At 46.5% G+C, this 20,450-nt stretch overlaps 3 protein-coding genes across 3 annotated transcripts; 1 reads left to right on the top strand and 2 right to left on the bottom strand.

Moving 5' to 3' along the window:
* The first annotated feature begins 176 nt into the window (after positions 1 to 176).
* LOC122620842 (Bloom syndrome protein homolog) lies at positions 177 to 5,412 on the top strand. Its single transcript, XM_043798495.1, has 4 exons — positions 177 to 389; positions 440 to 2,865; positions 2,930 to 3,752; positions 3,811 to 5,412. Exons 1-4 carry the CDS (start codon positions 296 to 298, stop codon positions 5,046 to 5,048), a joined length of 4,581 nt encoding a protein of 1,526 aa, XP_043654430.1. The 5' UTR covers positions 177 to 295; the 3' UTR covers positions 5,049 to 5,412.
* Positions 5,169 to 6,628, bottom strand: LOC122620843 (thiamin pyrophosphokinase 1). Its single transcript, XM_043798496.1, has 3 exons — positions 6,233 to 6,628; positions 5,647 to 6,171; positions 5,169 to 5,582 (listed from the first exon to the last, which is right to left on the bottom strand). The coding sequence occupies exons 1-3, from the start codon at positions 6,594 to 6,596 to the stop codon at positions 5,434 to 5,436; spliced, it is 1,038 nt and encodes a 345-aa protein (XP_043654431.1). The 5' UTR covers positions 6,597 to 6,628; the 3' UTR covers positions 5,169 to 5,433.
* A 3,101-nt stretch (positions 6,629 to 9,729) lies between these two features.
* On the bottom strand, positions 9,730 to 20,162 carry LOC122621121. Its single transcript, XM_043798878.1, has 8 exons — positions 19,837 to 20,162; positions 14,596 to 15,267; positions 14,248 to 14,492; positions 12,250 to 12,921; positions 11,887 to 12,131; positions 11,648 to 11,820; positions 10,705 to 10,828; positions 9,730 to 10,304 (listed from the first exon to the last, which is right to left on the bottom strand). Exons 2-8 carry the CDS (start codon positions 15,087 to 15,089, stop codon positions 10,173 to 10,175), a joined length of 2,085 nt encoding a protein of 694 aa, XP_043654813.1. The 5' UTR covers positions 15,090 to 15,267; positions 19,837 to 20,162; the 3' UTR covers positions 9,730 to 10,172.
* Between the last annotated feature and the right edge of the window lie 288 nt (positions 20,163 to 20,450).

Raw genomic sequence — 20,450 nt, forward strand, 5'->3', positions numbered from 1 at the left:
AAAGTGATTTTAGCGTATTAAAATTTTCGTTCTTAATGATCTTATTAAATCTTATATACTTTTAGATGAAATATAGTTGAAATAGCTATTGGTATATTTGGGTTAGCTACTCCGACGTTTCTGTTATATTTGAAGGGTGGGCCGACGGTCACACTAATTCCTATTCGCATTGTTTCCATTGGCATTATTGCGCGGGTTTTTAGTCTGGAACTGAATACAATTGTTTTCTTTACTTATTTATAAACTAATTTTATGCAAAGTAAAGCGCTGGCAGCTCATTGAACCGCAGGTCGTGATGTCGAAGAAGCCTGTTGCTCAAAGAAAACAGCTTACACTTAGCAGCTTTATTGGCCTGGATGGCAATTCCCAGAGTCAACCTAAGACCAGAGGTATTTTGAGCTTTTTGACCAGATTAAGGATGTTAATAGTTGCATTTCAGCCGCAAGTGTCAGAAGCAAGCCACCCGCAGTCTACAATCCCATCTTCCTGGACGCGTCGTCATCCGATGATGAATCTACGGAGGCATCCAGTCAATCCAGCAAGGACACTATTGCTACGAAGAAGTCCAGCAGAGATCCTAGAACCGCAAGGCTCAAAAAGCACTCATACTTTGATCTGTCGGAATCCCCACTAGCTGAACTTCCTGCCAAGAAATCTGACAGAGATTCGCCCATAAAACCAACACAGAGTGAGAGTGGTTATGCGTATCGGGGATTGTCTGAATCTCCTCTTGAAAGTAAATCCCTTGGCCATTTACTAAGTAAACCACCTCAAAATGAAAGGAAAACATCAATTGTTTGGCTCTCGGATTCTCCGGAAAAGAAACTGCCGCAAAATGAGAGGAAGACCACAGACCCTCCAGTCCAAAGGTACTCCTTTGATGACTTTCCAAGCAAGCAGAATGGAGATAGACATCCTTTACTCACGCTGCCTGATTCGCCGCCCCCTCTGCAGCCTGCCAAGAAATCGGAGAAGACCATGTTGCAAAATGAAACAAAATCGTTTCAGGATAAGGACTCTCCTATAAAGCCCCAAGTTACTAAGAAAAAGGATCCCGTTCCGACGCTGCTTGACTCACCGCGAGCTCCAAATACATACAAAAAAACCGGCAGTACTCGTAATCTTTTCGAGGATTCTCCAGAGAAAAGTGGCAGCGGCCAGCAGGGTTATAAACTGGGTTCAGCTAAGGAAAATGCAATCCCAACAAAGCCCGCGTCTGCTTCTCTGGAGAGGAATAGCCTCACCTTCTCTCCACCACCGGCGGCACCAGTGAAGCCCAGATATAGTGTGGCTTTTGACAATTCTCTGGCTGATTACTTAAAGGACTTGGCCCAAAGCGACAACTTCAGCATCGACCCCAATAATCAGAGCGCTGCGACACTGAAGAGCACGCTGGGCTTTTTTCGCAACACTTATGTGGAGCTAATGGAAAAATATTGCTCTCTGATTGACCAGATTCCCGCCATGCACTTCAATGAAATAGCGGGCTTTCAGCCGAATACGTTTCTTAAGCTCAAGGTAATGCGACAAAAATTTAAGGCACGGACACAGCTTGTCCAAAACACTTTAGATAAGAAAGAAAGTCAGCTAAAAGCGGAGCAGGACGCCCTTGAGAAAGAGGAAATGGAAATGCAGATGGAGCAGGGTCGGCAGACGGTTTTAGAATCATCAAACATAAGTGTATCATCTTCCACAGGGAAAGGTAGCCCCATAAAGCCTCTACCCAAAGTCCAAGAAAAAAAGGATGAAAAAATACCCAAGCGGAAACAGCTTCTACATGACCTTTGCGGAGAGCCAGACAATTTCTCACCACCAATCTCGCCACATAATATGCAACCTGTTCCAAAACGCCAGCAGCTCATCCACGACCTTTGCGGGGAGCCAGATGACTTCTCGCCACCCAGCTCGCAACACAATATGCAACCTATTCCGAAACGCCAGCAGCTCATCCACGACCTTTGCGGGGAGCCAGATGACTTCTCGCCACCCAGCTCGCAACACAATATGAAACCTATTCCGAAACGCCAGCAGCTCATCCACGATCTTTGCGGGGAGCCAGATGACTTCTCGCCACCCAGCAAGCAGAAAGATCCGCACCTGATGCGAAAGTGCGAGGAACTGGTTCATGATCTTTGCGAGGAGCCGGACGACTACTTAGCACAGAGCATGATGCTAGACGGCGACCTGCAGGACGAACAAATGAACGGACCCACGCAGGCGACCACAAGCAGCCGGATGGATGATGACGATGATGACTTGGAGGGATTGCTGGCGGAAATCGAGAACGAGCATCAGGAGATGCAGGGCCGCAGATCAGAGTTCAACGGATACAGTTATAAGGAGTTGGAGGCTGTTAAAGTAAAGGAGAAGCGTAAGGAGACGCCAATAAATGTTTCGTTGGATGATGATGGATTTCCCGAGTATGATGAGGCCATGTTTGAACAAATGCATTCGCAGGCTGCTGCCAATAAGAGCAGTGTAAGTGCCGGCCCAAGCACAAGTAAGAGCGTTGTACCAGCCAAGCTGACCAGCGCTCCAGATTCCCAAAAGCTGTCAGGGAATTTCCATGCGAACGTGCACAATGACGGCATCACCGGGGAGTTCGATGGCCAGAAGTTTGAGCACTCCACCCGCCTCATGCACGGCCTGAGCTACAGCTTTGGCTTGAAAAGTTTCCGTCCCAATCAGCTGCAGGTGATCAACGCCACCCTTCTGGGCAATGATTGCTTCGTCCTGATGCCAACTGGAGGAGGAAAGTCGTTGTGCTATCAGTTGCCTGCCATTCTGACCGAGGGAGTGACCATTGTTATCAGTCCGCTGAAGTCGCTGATCTTTGATCAAATCAATAAACTGGCTTCTTTAGATGTGAGTATGAGAACCATATATCGATTCGTTAAGATATTTATTTTGCTAAACTTATCTTTAACAGATCTGTGCAAAGAGTCTGAGCGGAGAACAAAAAATGGCCGATGTCATGGCCATCTACAGGGATTTGGAGTGTCAGCCACCTATGGTCAAAATGCTTTACGTGACGCCTGAGAAAATAAGCAGTTCGGCTCGCTTCCAGGACACTCTAGACACCCTCAATTCCAACAACTATATAAGTAGATTCGTTATAGACGAGGCGCATTGCGTTTCCCAGTGGGGTCATGACTTTAGACCGGACTACAAGAAACTTGGAGTACTTAAAAAGCGGTTTCCAAATGTTCCAACTATTGCGTTAACAGCCACTGCCACACCCCGCGTCCGTTTGGATATTCTGGCCCAACTAAATCTGAAGAACTGCAAGTGGTTCCTCTCCAGTTTTAATCGTAGCAATCTGCGGTACAGGGTACTGCCCAAAAAGGGCGCCTCGACACTGGACGACATTAGTAGGTATATCCGCAGCAAACCGTCACACTTCAGTGGCATAATCTACTGCCTGTCGCGTAAGGAATGCGATGAGACGTCAAAGAAAATGTGTAAGGATGGCGTCCGGTCGGTTGCCTATCATGCTGGTCTCACGGACTCTGAGCGAGAGGGTCGGCAAAAGGACTGGCTGACCGGAAAGATCAGAGTGATCTGTGCCACCATCGCTTTCGGCATGGGCATCGACAAACCAGATGTCCGATTCGTATTGCACTACTCACTGCCCAAGTCCATCGAGGGTTATTACCAGGAGGCAGGTCGCGCCGGCCGAGACGGGGATGTGGCGGAGTGCATCCTGTACTACAACTATGCGGACATGCTTAGGCTCAAGAAAATGATGGACTGTAAGTGGTCGGGATATTTATTAGGTTTGTGAATTGATCATTTGCCTTCCAATTTTAGCTGACAAAGCTCTTCAGTACAATGTGAAGAAAATACATGTGGACAATTTATATCGCATTGTTGGGTACTGCGAAAACCTCACAGATTGCCGACGTGCCCAGCAGTTGGACTATTTCGGGGAGCACTTTACCAGCGAACAGTGTCTGGAGAACAAAGAGACAGCTTGCGATAACTGCATTAACAAAAAAGCCTATAAGGCGGTAGATGCATTGGAACATGCTCGTAAAGCTGCGCGAGCAGTTAAGGATCTGTGCAGTGGTAGATCCCGATTCACACTATTGCATATAGCCGATGTTCTGAAAGGTTCGAAGATCAAGAAAATCATTGACTATAATCATCACAAAACGCCCCACCATGGCGCCCTAAAAGAATGGGACAAGAACGATGTACACAGGCTGCTGCGCAAAATGGTCATCGATGGCTTCCTTAGGGAGGACTTAATATTTACAAACGATTTTCCACAAGCCTATTTGTATCTGGGCAACAACATCAGTAAACTAATGGAGGGCACGCCTATCTTTGAATTTGCAGTCACTAAAAATGCCAAGGAAGCCAAGACGGCAGTCGGCAGTGTTTCTGATGGCGCAACGAGCAGTACAGCTGATGGACAGTCTGGAATGCGGGAGATTCACGAGCGCTGCTATACGGATCTATTGGATCTATGCCGAACCATTGCCAGCCAGCGAAACGTTACCATGGCTAGTATCATGAACATTCAGGCCCTGAAGAGCATGGCCGAAACACTGCCCCTCACCGAGAAGGACATGTGCAGTATTCCGCACGTGACCAAGGCGAACTTTGATAAATACGGAGCGAAGCTGCTTGAAATTACCAGCAACTATGCCTCGGAGAAGCTTCTGATGCAAGCCGTCCTGGACGAAGAGGAGGAACAGGCGGCCGCCAAACAGAGGCCCAGCACCTCCGGATGGAACAACGAAAGCGTGGACTGGGACAGAGCGGTTGCCTCGCAGGGCAATGCAAACACGAGCGGTGCCAGCGGTTTTAACTCGTTCAGGGCGGGCAAGAGAAAAAAGGTATACAAGTCAGGAGCCAGCAAGAGGTACAAAACGAGTACTACATCGCCAGCGGCCAGAAAAACCACATCTGCCAGGGGTAGAGGTGGTAGGGCGGGCGCCAAACGAGCGGAGAGTTCTGCTTCCTCATCATCGGGCTGGAAATCCAAGAAAACAGGGAACAGCTTTGGCTTCGATTTAATGCCACTGCCAGGATCAAAATAACGTGAAATCCTTTGACATTTTGCCTTAGAAACTACAAATTTTTATGTTATAGTGCTTATAAGCGTAAGAACGTAGCATAAGCTAAACGATTTTGGAAGTAAGCTGTTAAAAAGTTATAAATTTCTGTATAAGCAATGTGTTCAGTTTATTGTTTGTCCGCTTTTGTTCCTTATTGTTATTATTTAACACCTTAAATTTCAGTTAATAGAATTAAGAACTTATCACTAACAATTTTTACAATAACTTTCATTTCGCTAAACAGTAATAGCACTTTAGATGTAACCCCCGCAAGAAAACAAAAACAAAAGGATGCAGCTTTGGTCACAACACTATACAGTGGTGTACTATAAACCTTTCTTAAGTACTTAGAACCTTCCATTATCATCTATGTCTTGGCGGCTTGTCGCACCTTATCCTCGAACTCGTAGGCGCCCATAGACCAAATCAGGTTGGCGTCCGTCTCCACCTGGACGAACTCGGTCGCATAGGTGTTTGAGGTGCTCACCATGCCGCCAAACTCCAGTTGTGCATGATCTGAAAATGAAAGCATTGGCATTACTGAAAGATTCTAGTTATTAGTTAAATTTGGTGTACAAACATAAGTTCCACTTAAGGCCCGTGGTTGTGACGTTGTGCGCGGACGATCCCACGGGCATCAGGGAGCACCATCGCTGGCTGGTGACCAGGTCAGTGGGCACCTGTATCGTGTGCTTTCCCGGCCGCAGTAACCACGTCACCGAATCCCCGCTCAGCAGGAAGACATTGCAGTTATCCTTTTGCGATTTGTACAGCGTGTTCAGGTTGGCCATGACCTGGTCCAAGCGACCGGAATTGTCATGGAACACCACCACATCCTGGATTTTACGCTGCGCCATCACGGGCTGCAGCACGGCCATGGCCTTTGTGAAGTCCGTGGCATCCTGGTCGGGTGTGTGGACTTTCGGCGTGGTCTTGAAGAAATCCACCGTGTCCTCAGTGATCGAGTCAAAGTCACCCGTTATCACGTCGAGCGGCTCAAGTGGTGTGGTGGCCGCTGACCCATTAGACTTCTTTGCCATTGCCTGACCTACGACAAAGTCACGCCAGTGATTGGAGCCTCCATCGACAGCACATCGCACGGCGGCTAAAAGCGAACGAAGGCTGTAAGCTGGCTGAGATTGGTTTTATAACAGCTCCAGACCTACCGTTCTTCCACAGCAGTTTCACCACGTGCGGCGGCACTTGGATCTGCCGGTTGAGCACCACGCAAACGTGTCCATGGTCGCCCAACTTAAAGTTCTCATTGATCAGGTTGCCCGGGGTCCATTTGAACTCCTTGGGCGGTATTGTGTGGTCCATTTGTTGCCGGAATCCGATTGTTGTTTTCGTGCAAAGGAAGCGGTGGGTGGTGGGGTGGGTGGTGCGTTGGTGCGCCGGCCTGCCAACTCGCGTGATTCGGATCAAACCGAATCCGTGGCCAGAGCGGCGCATCCAATTCAAGGCGGACCCGGGACCCCATTGGGCCGTCATTGTGCAGCAGCCCGTGCCGTATAATTTAACCAAAAGCATATATTATTGAAATAATACGCTCGGACGATAAGTTGCCCCTTTAAACATTTTTAAATTTGTTCGTTACAACTGTGGCCTCTGGTCACACCATGGCCAGTTGGCAGTCCGTTAGCGATGGACATGCGATGTGGCGCGAATTTCAAAAAAGCATTTTAATAAGAATACTATTAGAATACTAATATTGTTTTGAGGCCTCTAAGCTCTAACTTATTTTTGGGCTAAAGTATTTTCCTTGTATAGCACACAGATTATGCTGTGTAAACCAGTTAGTATATTTATATTCCAAAGTACCTAATTTCTCTTGCAAACAGAGCGAATTCCTGTGATCTATGGGCAACTATTTAAGCCAATTATTTTGACCGCAGCAAACATACATATAAATTAAATGTCCACATTCTGGAGCATGCAGCCTCGACCAAATACTTATTTTTCATTCAATAGGCAAGTTAATCCTTCGGTAAACTTCTGTGGCTTAGGTTAATGAAGCCGCTGGCCGGTTTGATGAACAGAGGAAACAAAAAGCTGGCTGATGGAATGGGACGACTGGTCAGCAGACTTATCAGGGGGCGGGATAGTCGCAGTCGCACCACAATACTTTTGTGCTCGAACCTCCGATGCCAGCTGTATCAATATTGTTACAGTTCATTTTGTTTGACCTACACAAATAAAGGCATTTATACGGATCCTGTGGCCAGACCATGAGCACATCCTCGGCTCAGCACCCCTGGCCATGGCCTTTGGTCTTCCTCTTTTCTGGATTCAGATTGACAGCGGGCGATGTTCCATGAACGCCCATTGTTGGCCATCCAGTTGCGAAGGGGTGAAGTTGAATGGCTTTACATGCCACGTCTGAAATGCATTGTCCAAGTCGCATTGTTGGGCCGAACCATTTTATTTCGGTTCCGTTTTCCATTCTTAAAGCTACGCTGTGTTAATAGAAAATATTTTCTGAAGTAGTACAAAATTAAATTAAACTAACACTTTAAAGAAAAGTAAGAAGCCCTTAGCACATACGTAATAAAAAAGATTTCTATGTAAAACCAATTAGTTTTAAAGTAAAAAAGTACTTTGCCAACAAATAATTTCTCCCAAATTTTTTCGCGAAATTCTGAGTATCACAAACTTAAACATTTTCCTTTTAAACTGCGCACTTTGCTCCATTTATTTGGTGATTTTCGCTTTCGCTGAAAGTTCGCCTTAAGAAACCTCACAAGTAAAAGGAAATTTAACGTTTGTCGCGGAATCGTAGAAAAGTTGCTCCACCCCAAAGCAGCCATAAATAAATAAAATTACACTTGTACACGCGTGCCTTTGGCGTATTCGCTCGTCTTTATACGACTTTGAAACGAATTGCGTTTACCCCGTGACTTTCGTACCCTATCTTAAGGTAGCCCTAACTTTGACCCAAGTGCAGTCTCTACTCTGGTCAGCAGTATCACATATTCGGCTAAAACCGTTCTCATTGCGGGCGCAGAAAAGGAAAGCAAAGGTCCTTGTCCAAAAGATTTACGTTTCCATTTTGTGGAACACTGCGTTGCACACATGGAGTGCAACATGTTGCACGAAAATGTTCCGAGTCAGAGATTTATGTGCGCGTGCATCAAGGTAAAAGTAAACGAATTTAAGACCTGCTTGGATTTAAAGATAACAACTATTAAATTCTTAATGAGTGAGTTCGTGCTCTATTTACCTGGCCAGTTCGCTTTCGCAGCCAACTGCAACTAATTGCATGCAGCTCGAATATGTGTCACATACTCGTATGTACTATATATGGTTCGGTTTTTATAGTTTGCTAAATTAAAAGCCAGATGCCAACGAGTGTGTGTGTCTTTGCGCAGTCAACTCAGATACCATTGCACTCGCATTCATCGCAGCTACCATCCATTTTTCGCAAGGGTTATCCTGTGGCCCATCCTCCCGCCCTCCCGTCCTCCCTCCACCCTTTCCCGCTCCACACTTCGCGGTTCAATGCACCTTGATGACGTGAGTAGAAGTTATTAAGTCACAATGGGCGACGGCTTGGCTTGGCATGGGCTGCTGTTCTGTTCTGTTCTGTTTGGCGGAGTCGGAGTCGTAGTCGGTGGTTTATTTGACGTCGCCAGGCGGTGCCCAAGTCCTCGAGCGAAAGACCCACCTGCCAGACAGCGAGCGCCAAGGATGCGACAGGAAATTCATCAATGTCTCCGCCGGCTGTCGCCTGCATTCGACTTGCCAAGCGCGGCAACATTTTTACCCAATGCCTCAAATTGCCAATGACGTGGTGAAAAAGGAAGCAAATAGAAGAAAGCACATGGGCTAGTGGGCCGACTGAAGGATACCAATTATTTGCATGCCACCTAGATATGTACTCAAAAGTGTAGCATACTTATTGGGGCTTAAAAAACATTGATGTTCTTTAAGATAAATAAAGATTAAGTTTAATGGTATGTATCTAACACTATTTCTGATTATATTTTCAAATGCAATATTACAAACACTATCTAAAGAAAAAACATCTAATTCTCTCAGCAATATACCCACAACTACCCTACAAAAATGGAGAGACGTTGGAGCTGTGACGTAAGAGTAGGGCAGGTTATTTACGATCCAGAAACAGAAGCAAACCGCCTAAACGGATGCCAACCGTCGGAGCTTTTCCCGCCAAGAGGAAATTATGAATTTCGGAGCGGCTGCTGTTTTGCGTTTTGCCTTTGCCGTTGTGGTGAACTTTGTTCAAGTGTCGCTGCAGTTGGAGCTGTCTATATGCGCAAGTCCTTCCATTTACCCAGGGATCTGTTCGGGGCTTATCCAGTAGTTTGGCCAGGAACACTTGACGGCCACAGTGTAAAGTACAAGTTGATCCGCTGTCAAATTAGTGGAGGGCACTCGAATATGCACGAAAAACCACAATCTGGCAGTACGGACTGGTTGCTGGGTCAACTTTGCTGGACTCCGCTGACCACACAATATTCCAGCTCATTTGCATATTCAAATTTTGCTTACTCAAGCCCAAAAACCCGTGTGTGTGTGGGTGTGTGGGCAGTGAACAATTTTGGTGGGACTCTCATGTTTAACCAACCGCCACAAAAGAAAACACGCTTTTTGTTTTACCATATACATAGTTGCGTTATATTTGATCTTAACTTCCGCCTTATCATTTTTGCATTTCGCTTTCACTTTCGCTATGCAAATTGTTTAATTTCTGCGTTTACAATTATTGTATTCCGTCAAATTAGCTTATTTATTACAAATACCGAGCACATTCCCCGGATTGGAATGCGCATGATGACATTCATAATGGGTCCGTGATCGAATTTTACGGACTGTTTATGGATTCCACATTCTGTGGTGGAGTGCGCTGTTTTGCTAGCGCATAAATCACATGGCGTATGCGTAATATTAGTATGTAACGTTGCACATACATTCTTGCCCTTATACATATGTATGTAGATGTATGCAAATGAAATGAATAATCATAAATCTATGCAGTTTTGATTTGCCGAATTTGTAATCGGATTTTGTGTGTGCACTTGCTGCCACATAATGTATGCATATTCAGTGGCACTCGGTCGATTTGCGCTGACTTCGGCTTCGGCCTCAGTTGCCGTTGTAGTCCTCGATGAATGTGTCGATGATATAGCGCTTCACCTCGTTGATGGAGGTGCGCTTGTTGCTGCACTGCAGCCGCTCCTGGTTTTCCGGCAGCACCAGCAGTTGCTGCAGTTCGCCCTGCGACGATAAAAAAGAACATCGAAAGTTAATGCACACAATGTATGTACATAATTATACGCCTATATGCCAATAATTGTTCAATTTGTGAACCGCCAACGGGGCGTATACGCTATCGGCGTCATGCAGGCCTCGCAATAAAAATGGCATGAATGTCGAATGGTTTACGTTTATCGTTTACGTTTTATACCAACAACATATATTTAAGCCATCAATTTTCATAAAGTTTTGGTCGAAAAAGAGCCATATTTATTTACAGAGGCTTTGCCTTTGTTTTTGTTCTAAAGTAAAATAGATTAAAAATGTATATGCCCTATTGAAGTAAAGAGGATGCCATGAGTAATGAAAATCGAGAAATACGACTCCCCCGGGAAATATCGTGTATAGATCCTATACTCACATTAAAGCCGCGTCCGATTTCCACATCCGCGTCCACGGGCAACGTGAAGAGTCGCTTGGAGACAACGAAACTGTTTGTCCACGCGCAGTCGACGTAAATCGATATGAAATCGCCGTTCTGAATGCTGCACGGTGGATGAAAATAACAGCGAAACAATAATGGTAAAGTGAGCTATTCGCAAATAATTAAACTATATATAAATGGATACATATTGGTGCATTGTTGGTACGTGAGTACGCATGTATGGCTGCGCACCCATACAGTGACAGTGAGAAATGTGTCGACGGTCGGTGACAAATGGTGCCCACTTGAACCGAGTGTCAATTTGGCCGTGTGTCGTGGTAGCCAGCAAAAAGCAAAAACCAAAAAAAGGGCCTTCGATATTCATGTGCAGCCTGTATACAGTTGCGGTCAAGATAATAGCAATGCAGGTTTAATAGGCCACGTTTCAGCTTGAATTTCTTTAATATCACTCTTTAAATGGAATATTATTTCTAAAGAGCGTATAAAAAGACTACACATTTGAGGGACAACTTGGTCTAATCAAAATATATAGATATTCAGACAAAAACTACTTTGTTGTACGTTTTTTTTTTAGATCTGTACACAGAGAGCTGAACTTTTTTCCTTACCACAACTGTGTGCCTGCCTACTATTTGCATGTGTGTCAAGTGTTTGGCAGTGTGCGTTTCATGGCACAAACATTTATGCTAATAAATTGAAAATGCAAATAAACGAAAGTGTCAACGTCGATGGCCATCAGATCGAAGTGAGTGCCATTCGCCCACGCAGAGGCACACACAGAGCCCCAGTGATTGCCAATCACCACCATCGCCTGGAGTGAGGCACCCACTCCCACAGCCAAATCCTGCACACAGATCCTTCCGAGCACCCCACATACTCTACCCCACATACTCCACCCTAGATGTGTGTACACCCTCACCTGATGGCCACTTGATGCCAGCGATAATCGTATAAATTGAATTTCACCGGCAACATTTCCGTCGTATTGTCCCGCTCCAGATACAAACGCAGTCCGTCCTGGCAGGCCTCCAGATAAAGATTGTGGGTGGCATTCCGTATGGAGAATATGGTCGCCGTGCTCTTGGTGTCGTTCTGAAATCGTCACGGAATCGCTGATTTCCATTCCATACAAATCCCCCCACCCCAAAGTGCACCCACCTTAGCCCTCAATGTGACCATCAGGGTGAAGTTGAGCAAGTTCCTCCAGCTGCGTACGTAGCCCATGTTGTACGGCGTCGAGGGCGTTGGACTGAAGACAGTGCCCATCAGTCCCGCCGTGGTGAGGTCCACACTTGAATATGCATCCGGGTAGGAGGAGGCAAGTGAAGCATCCGAGGCTTGGGTGGGCAGATCCTCACCCATCGGCAGCTTCTTGTAGAACTTTAGCAGATCGCTTATGTCATCTGAAATGATAATTTATTCGAGTACTTTCAGTAAACTACTTCTTATACTGGTACATTTAAGCTCCATGATTTTAGTTTATGGGTACACTTTGGGCACTTAATTGAGTGGCACACTCACCGCTGCACTCGAAACTGTTGCAGTTGCGCTGCTCGATGTTGTAGCCCTCGCAGAGGAGCGTCGACAGGGCCACGCTCTTGGTGGGCCTGCGTTTCTTGTGCTGATTGCGGGCACGTGGCTTCCTGGTGCCAGTGTCCGCTCCAACTCCCACTTTGTTGCCATTCCGGTCATTGTGCGCACTCGGCACAAACCTGACACTTTCGCCGGCTCCTCCAGCGACGCCTCCTCCATCATCTCTTGGTGGTTCATTACCGCCGCTTGTCTCTCCCAAGGGGTCCGGTGCCGGGGGACTGGCATTCGGTTGGGAATGGGCAGGGACTGCGGGACTCTGCGGCGTAATCGTCGTCGTTGCCTGGTCAAATTTATGCAATGACTCGTCGCCACTTGCCCGCATTATGAGCAGCTCGTTCTCATCCCCATCGTCGGCCAGCAGATCGTTGCTGCCAACGCCGAAAGCGTCCGTCTCCTTGGACACGGGAAGCCCAACTGCGTCCGCATCAGCTGCAGCCACAGCCTCGTCATCCTCGTCGTCCTCGTCGTCCTCCTCCTCCAGATTGATGTTCATGTTCATGTCCACCAGCGGATTGTCGAGCAGACAGCGCCGGAAACGCTGCTGCACCCCCTGACCGCAGGTGACGCTGCACAAGGTGAAGTCGCTCCAGTCGTCCCAGCCTGCAATTGATTGCCGATTGTTTGCAGTGAGTGTCTGAGTTTCTGGGTTTCCGAAAATCAAATTAAATGCAACTTTGTCCCTTTCAATTTAACACAATTTAAGTGGCAAAGAATACCTTTTGAGAACCAAAAATTCCTTTAAATGGAACTACTTTCGTAAATATTGCTGAATTTTAAATAAGAATTCTATAAATGCTCTTTTTATTTGCACCTCTATTAGTGCACCACCCACTTATACTTTTCTTCGTGTGCATATATATTTTTTGAATGCCTTTTCTTCCCGACTATGAGCCATAAAATTAAGACATCATCGTGCCGAATTTGAGTGCAGCTTGTTCTTGGGTCTAAAGTCCTTTCATTCGGTTGCCGCAATTCAAGGCAGATCCTTGGTGGGCGCCTGGCCGCTTGACACAAAAGTCAAGTGTTGCTTCCCTCGAGTGGCGCTGGTGCGGATTGCCGGCTTTGGAGGAGGCGATGGCCCACATCTGCTACATCTGCTGCTACATCTGCTGCGTCATCGAGAAGTTGCCCCCTCGTATTATGTTTTTTATTTTATTTTATTTGCTCTATTTTATATTTTGCCCCTTCCATGCGGCGGCATCTCAACGATGGCTATCAATCTTCATCAAAGATTAATCCCCCAGCTGGGCTCATGAAGTCACAATAGACCGACGAATAAGCCGAGTAAGTGGAGGAATTTTAAGTGTTCGCCGCATTCCACTGCTGAATTGCTTAAAGGATGGCATCCGACGGCAGGGGATGTAAGCGGCTTTGAATAACACAGTCGCTTGCAATTATGTTGCGATATTCGAGCGGGTCGAGCGGTTCGGGCGGAGATTTTGGCCCTCCAGTGCCAATTATCGCTGATTGCCACATCCGAGCCCGGGGCTGACCAGTGGCCTCTAGTTTGGAAACTCTATCCCGCCGGGTTCATCCGATGCTCGACAAACATCCGACCGGAGCGATTTGCTCAACAATGCAACAACTAACAAGCGAAATGCGATTAACTAACGGAAGCAACGGATGCCCCAGCCAGGACCTTCCTGGTTTCGGGTGGACGGAGGAGGCAATCGAGTGGCATCTGGGTTGATGCACTCGGAAAATATTGCACGTACTTGCGACACTGCCTAAGTAATCTCAAAATATATTACTTTAAAGTGCTCTAAAAAGTGATGATACCAATTGTAAAGCACCTATCTTTTTGTATAACATATTTTTAAATTATTAATTAAGCTAGAAATTGACAAGCTAATATATTTTAAGCAGCTTTTTCTATTCAAATGCCACTTCAAACTAATTAGTATTTGAGTGGAAGTGAACGCTTACCCAAATGCTTCCAGATATGATTCTCGAACTGCGGCGTCCAGCGGTGCAGCCCGTTGACGCTGATTTGCAGCACATCAGTGGCGCCACCCACGGGCGGTCGCTGAAGCTGTCGTGCGGCAGGACTGCCTCCGGTGGCTGCCGTCGCAGCGGGCAGCAGTTTGCCAAAGGCAATTAACTCCGCCGGCAGCATTTTCAGCATGTTATTATCGAAGCAACGCAGCGGCTGGAGGGTCGCATTCAGCTGCCTGCAGTCAAGTGGATGGGTTAATGGTAGGGGTAAAGGGGTAAAGGTAATGGTGATGTGGACAAAGAGCTGATGCTGATGGTGGCGTTTCCTCGATTACTTACCCCTCGTACTGGAAGGCTGACTCAGCGCCGCTCCAGGAGCCACCGCTGCCCGCGGATCCAGCGCTGCCGCCTCGGCTGCGGTGTCCCGAGCTCCAGGACATGAGACCTCCTCCCACACTGGGATGCTCGGCATCGCCATTGCCGTTGGCCACTTTCAGCAGCGAGGCACCCTTGTATATCGTTTCCGGCGTTAATGTTATTAAAATCGTGTCCTGTGCGAGGGACTGCACCGTGCCCTCCGGCTCATCGGTGAAGATGCGCGCGACGAGGGCCTTGACAATCACCGGACTGCTGCGAATCAGCTCGGCCATGCCCTTGTGGGCACATGGATTCACGGGACTCGCTGCAGCCGGTGCCAGCAGCTGCAGGATGAGCAGAGGGAGCAGGAGGAGCAGGTGGACCAGGAACTGGGGTGGTCCGAGAGTGGCGGAGTGCACCCGCGAATAGATGTCATCGGCTCTCATCACGGGTGCACCTGGATTTGGCCGGGCCATGGATCCTTTATCTTTACGAGTGTCCTAGCGCCACTCGCCGGTTGGCATGGCAGCTTTTATCGCTGCGGTGGCTCAATTTACTTTTGGCAAAAGTCACGTTCCGGCTTTGATTCAACTTGGATCCGCCGCTCTCCAGGAACAGAGGCACTTTCACACAGCACCTGCACTCATCGTTGGCCTGCGGAAAGATGGGGAGAGAGAGCTTGATTGAGGTGGCACGGCCAAAGGACAAAAAGGACAAAGGGACCCCCGGCCCATCCCCACCAACCAAATCTTCAATTCTATTCAAATAATGGAGCCGGGTTTTGCATGATAATAGCTGCAGGTTGCAGTGGCTACATCCCGGTATGATTTATATAAAATGCTTTATCGCTATCTGTAACTATGTAAGTCTATGTTGGTTTTGCCAAGGACGCTCAAGCAAAGGGTCGAATTTATATATGCACGATTTTCTTTCAATGCCAAGGATTTGCATATATTTTGCAATTTTTATTCGACAATTGTCAAAGAAAAAATACATGAATTCATGTTGCTACTTTTATCAAAGGGAATTTTTAAAAGGCGCTTACACATTGGCTTTTAAGAAACTGAAGGAAATATTTTGTAGTTTGTAGTAACTTATTTTTGGTTTGCCTAACAAAATTATTAAAAATGCTTGTTTCAAAACGAAGTATTTCCTAATGGTATATTGTAGTAAGCTAATTCATTGTTTCAGATTTATTTAAGGCTAATAACTCTCCCTGGCCACCTGAACTTCCTCTCAGGAACACAAAATTTACGAGAATTTATAGCGGCCATAAAAGGTTCTGCTGGTAACAAGGAGCTTAAGGAGCAAGATTACTTCAGGCGCTGCAGGATCACGGGATGCTGGGGCTTGGGGCCATCAAAGTCGCTGCATTCGCTTTCATATCCTGTTGCAGGAAATAAATATCTGGATTAAGGACTTCTGCAGCGCACTAGCTGGGCGAACAATGGCCATTGGAGTAACCGGTGGAAGATGCAGTGCCCAGAGGAGTTGGGTAACAGGACCAAAAGTTAAATCCACAACATAAACGTGCAATCAAATAGAATTTTTACGCACATAAGCACTGCAAACGCTGTTTGCTCGAAACAAAGGGGCCAACGGCAAAACATTTTCGGTAGATAAATGTGCACTTCCAGTGGCTAACAAAAGCGGCGCTCCGATTTTTCGGTGGAACCGGGTCGCATCCTTGGTGTCCTGCGGTCCCAGTGCGAAATGGAAAATGTACAACACGCGCCAATTCGCAGCCGAATGCAAATGTGCGACGGTCTGTGCAAAATTGAGCCCTCAATTGTTTTATGGCCATGGCTCTTCGTCTATCGGTTGGCCCAGAAAAAAATGTGGGCGAACGGACGAGTTAACAGTGCCGTACCGCTGGCACTCCCAGTCCCACTGCCAATTCTACTCCCCATCCTACTGCCCATTCCACTTCCATTTCCGTTTCCGTTCGACTGACCGGCAGGTCGTCACTCAACATTCATCGTATTCTCCGGGGGCGGCAATCAGTGTAATTGTTATTGTTTTTACTCCGCCTTTATTGCCCTTAATCCATTTTGTTTTGCTCTCGTTGCTGCTTGCTGCTCAGTTGAACTTTTGCAAATTGGCAAAGTTACTGCCAGCGACAATCTGTTAAAAGCTTTTGAATTCCAAATCGACTTGGCCAAGGTGAGTCTCAGCCAAGTGGCCAAGCACGTACATATACTCGCACATAAATCAGGCGGAAAAGTCCACCGGCTAAGCCGAATGCATATTTAACGAACTTCGCCGCGATTCTGCGGCCGTCCTTCGATTGGGGAAATGGGAAATACTGGGACATCCCAGCCCATCAACGAAAATTAGTATTGTTTTCCGCTTTTATGGTTCTTATTACTCCAATTGTGCCGAGTCCTTTTTGGCGGAGATTTCGAGGAAGAGGGCAAAGCGAGTCCACACATCGATTTCAATTTCCGTTTGAAGGCAGCAAAAAGGAAACATCAAAATTCTTGTTTCCGCCCACGCGGTGACACTTCAAAAATAGGCGCACATTATTATGAACAAATTGAAGGCCGGCTGAAAGTCAACCCAGCCATGTGGGCAAATATACACTTCAACAAAATGTGCTATTCACTTGATTACGAAACTTATCAACTCTGGTTATATATTACAGTCCCGAAAAAGTTATTTTTTCCTTATTTTCCCAGTGTTCATTTGGTTGCCATTATGGGCTGCCCGTCGCTCGTGATGATTGAATATCAAAAGGCAGTTGGCGCACGCAAATCTCCGACATGTTTCGAGTGCTCCCCGCCCGACAACAATGTGAGCAGCGGGATGCGAGTTTAACAAGAGTGGATCCCCGAGGACTCGTATAACTGATAGCCACCCACCCCCTCGGTCGACTGGGCAAGTTTAAAAGCCCAGCACGTTTGGCCAAACTTCCACAAGTGGCGGGAGTCCCTCCGCTTGTGTCCTTTTTATTTCATTTTTTTTTGGGTCAGGGACTGGCGGAAATATTTTGTACCCAAATTATACCATGAGTGCCACAGAATGGAACCCATAGACCCATAGACCCTCGAAGGAATCAAACCCACTGACTGAAGTCCCAGGCCGTTCCACACGCATACGCAATTATCCTCGGGGACAACTGTCGCCTTTTATCTGTGCGAATGATTAAGCTCCAAGTGTCTTAAAATTAATTTTATAGTGCTTTCAGCCCAGGGACGAATCCGCATTCGCATCCGCAATCGCATACGCAACGGGGCGTATGCGTAATCTTCCCAGCCATTAGCTGAATTCGGCCCAACTTGTATGGGTGTAGTGCTCAAATAGTTTTATCTGCCACGCGCTATCTTCCAGATACTTAATTCCAGCAGGTCCCAATATGTAAATCACTTGCAGCCGGAGTTCGTGTTTCAGGATGGCTGAACTTTTATTCCCACGAACACGCCATTCCTGCCCAAGAATTCCACTCCGTCCTAAGCTCCTCCTCCTCCGTCGTGGCTATATTAAATTCCGGGCTTATTGATTGCGTACCAATGCGATGCGGACAAAGTATTTGTATTCCACCGATTTTTCACGTTAATCCCGTCTCAATTAACTAACAGACTTAATCCCAACGCACGCTTAAATCATCACAAATTGGGGTAGATCCACTTTATAACTAAACAAATATTTGCCGGGGATATATTTCAATTTTCGGTATTTGAATTATGCAAACTCATTTGAGACGAAAGTGAATTTATTGCCAGCTCTGGCGCCCGAAAACAAAGCCGAAAGGTTGCCGTCTCCGGATGCGGAAGGATATGGCTTCCCGGCTCTCCGGCTCCCCGGGAAATTTATGCGCACAATTAATTTGAAAATCCGAATCCAAATCCGAATTTCAGCCAACAACAGGCGAGCGTAGTGTGCCGTATATTACACGGTTTACGGGCTCTGTTCGTCGCACAAAGACGAGATAAAATATACACCTGCAGTGGGCTCGATCATTGACGTCGGTACGTTTCATCAGTCCAATTAATTAAAATCCGTGCGGATTATTTGCTAAGCGTATTTGCTAATTGGGCCGGCGCTGATTAGACTGCTCCACAAGTACGAAGTACGAGCACTGGCGTCAGCAGTTAAGCGTTAACCCGCCCGACTTAAGTGGCCCCCATCCCACCCCTTCCCTTCACTTCGCTTCCAGCTTAATGAGCCCTTCGAAATGGGAACTTTATCGCCGGGGTCGTCTTTCGTTTCCGCTCCCAGCTCAGCTGGCCATGGTGGTGCCCTTGGCTTGTGGCCCTCGGTGCAAATTGTAATTATAATGCCACTTAATGGCATAAGAGCGCCTCTGTTCTTGTTGCCTGATGTTATTGTTATTGTGGCGGAAGTGGCAGTGGAAGCGGTTTGGAGGAGATAAAGGGTTATCAGACTCGGACTCCCAGAGGTCGTCGATGAGGATGTTAAATGGATTTAACAGGCCAAGTGAGGTGCACCCCACCCCCATTCCCTCATATTCCTAATCAGAGGGCTCTGGGTCGTCCCATTATCCATTATCTATGCTGGGATTATTTTTATTGCAAGTGCAAAAGAAATTCGCTGGTGCCGAGATAACCGCAGATATTTTGCGCTGACTGAGCAAAAAGTTGCCCCATTACAAAGGGCTGCACATTAACCAATGGCGTGGCATGTAAATGGCCGGAGCCCCCCTAAATACATACGTAAGTATTCATACATATATATGTATCTCCTACTTTCACGGATTCGTTGTGGGTGGGTGTGTGGGGCCACTTTAGCCCATTTGAAGCGGACAGAAGCGACTGTCAGTTGCCAGTTGCCAGTTAGCAGTTAGCAGTTGCCAGTCGAGCGTTGCCAACGGCCATTAACAATGCAATTTTGTAACAATATGAAGTTGTGGCTGTGGAATGGCTCAAAGCGATGGCTCAACCCGATGCGATGGGGTTGCCCTGCAATTAAGCAGCATGCCACACGATCTAGGACTCGTACACATGTGGCAGACCCACCGCAGAGAGACCTACACATGCATCAATCTCCATCTCCACATCTCCAAAGGCGGCCACAAGTCAGTTGGAAATATTTGGAGCTGGTCGCTGGAGCACCGGGATACCTTTTGAAATGTAATACAATTACTTGTTGTGCTCCTCTGATATATGCCTCTGCTAAAATCCTTGGAATTGCAACTAATTTCGGGGCCTTTGTTTAGTTCTTGGCAATATCGAAATCCAGTTCACAATTTAATAAGGTATTTACCTAGGTAATATATTATCACTTCTGCAGCTGCTTTAGTTACTCTTTTTTAGACAAACACCGTGGATTATTAATATTTATTTGAATAAATTATTTTTCACTTATTGAATAAACGTTGATTCGTTAAATGTAATTATTCATTTTAGCCAGATTTAGATTTAGCCATATTTTGCATAATTTTCTCACTTCAAATAACTAAGACCATTGTTCGTCCGACAAAAGCCAAATCATTCAACTATTTAAGCTTGTAATCAGATTTCCACTAGATTACTAGATTACTTTGTGGTCACTTTGTTAGACAAACTATTCGCAATCGGCATTTCGTTTATATTGTTTATTTTCTTTGTTAGCATAGTATTTATGCACTTCGGAAGGGTTTGTTTATTTTTTCCCACTTTTCACCACATTGCTTGCTAATTACATTTTGCGAACCCACAAGCGCACACTAATTACACTTTTTATTGCTTTGCCGCTGCATCAGAAAGCGAGTTCGAGTTTAAAGTTAAACCACTTGGTCTACCAAGTATTTCCACTTTCAGGAGTTTTCCGGAGTAGCGCCACGAACCAACTGCTTTGGTTTTGGCCAGAACAGCGGCTTTTATAGGTGGCAAGGATCC

This window comes from Drosophila teissieri, chromosome 3R (assembly GCF_016746235.2).
Source record: "Drosophila teissieri strain GT53w chromosome 3R, Prin_Dtei_1.1, whole genome shotgun sequence".
Classification (NCBI taxonomy): Eukaryota; Metazoa; Arthropoda; class Insecta; order Diptera; family Drosophilidae; genus Drosophila; species Drosophila teissieri.

Coding starts and splice junctions, on each gene's coding strand:
- LOC122620842 (XM_043798495.1), top strand. CDS start 296: ATGTCGAAGAAGCCTGTTGCTCAAAGAAAACAGCTTACACTTAGCAGC. Junction 390..439: donor GAGTCAACCTAAGACCAGAG/GTATTTTGAGCT, acceptor GTTGCATTTCAG/CCGCAAGTGTCAGAAGCAAG. Junction 2,866..2,929: donor ATAAACTGGCTTCTTTAGAT/GTGAGTATGAGA, acceptor TATCTTTAACAG/ATCTGTGCAAAGAGTCTGAG.
- LOC122620843 (XM_043798496.1), bottom strand. CDS start 6,596: ATGCTTTTGGTTAAATTATACGGCACGGGCTGCTGCACAATGACGGCC. Junction 6,172..6,232: donor GAAACTGCTGTGGAAGAACG/GTAGGTCTGGAG, acceptor GTTCGCTTTTAG/CCGCCGTGCGATGTGCTGTC. Junction 5,583..5,646: donor GGGCCTTAAGTGGAACTTAT/GTTTGTACACCA, acceptor TTTCATTTTCAG/ATCATGCACAACTGGAGTTT.
- LOC122621121 (XM_043798878.1), bottom strand. CDS start 15,089: ATGGCCCGGCCAAATCCAGGTGCACCCGTGATGAGAGCCGATGACATC. Junction 12,922..14,247: donor TCATATCTGGAAGCATTTGG/GTAAGCGTTCAC, acceptor AATCAATTGCAG/GCTGGGACGACTGGAGCGAC. Junction 10,829..11,647: donor TGGCATCAAGTGGCCATCAG/GTGAGGGTGTAC, acceptor TCCACCGTGCAG/CATTCAGAACGGCGATTTCA.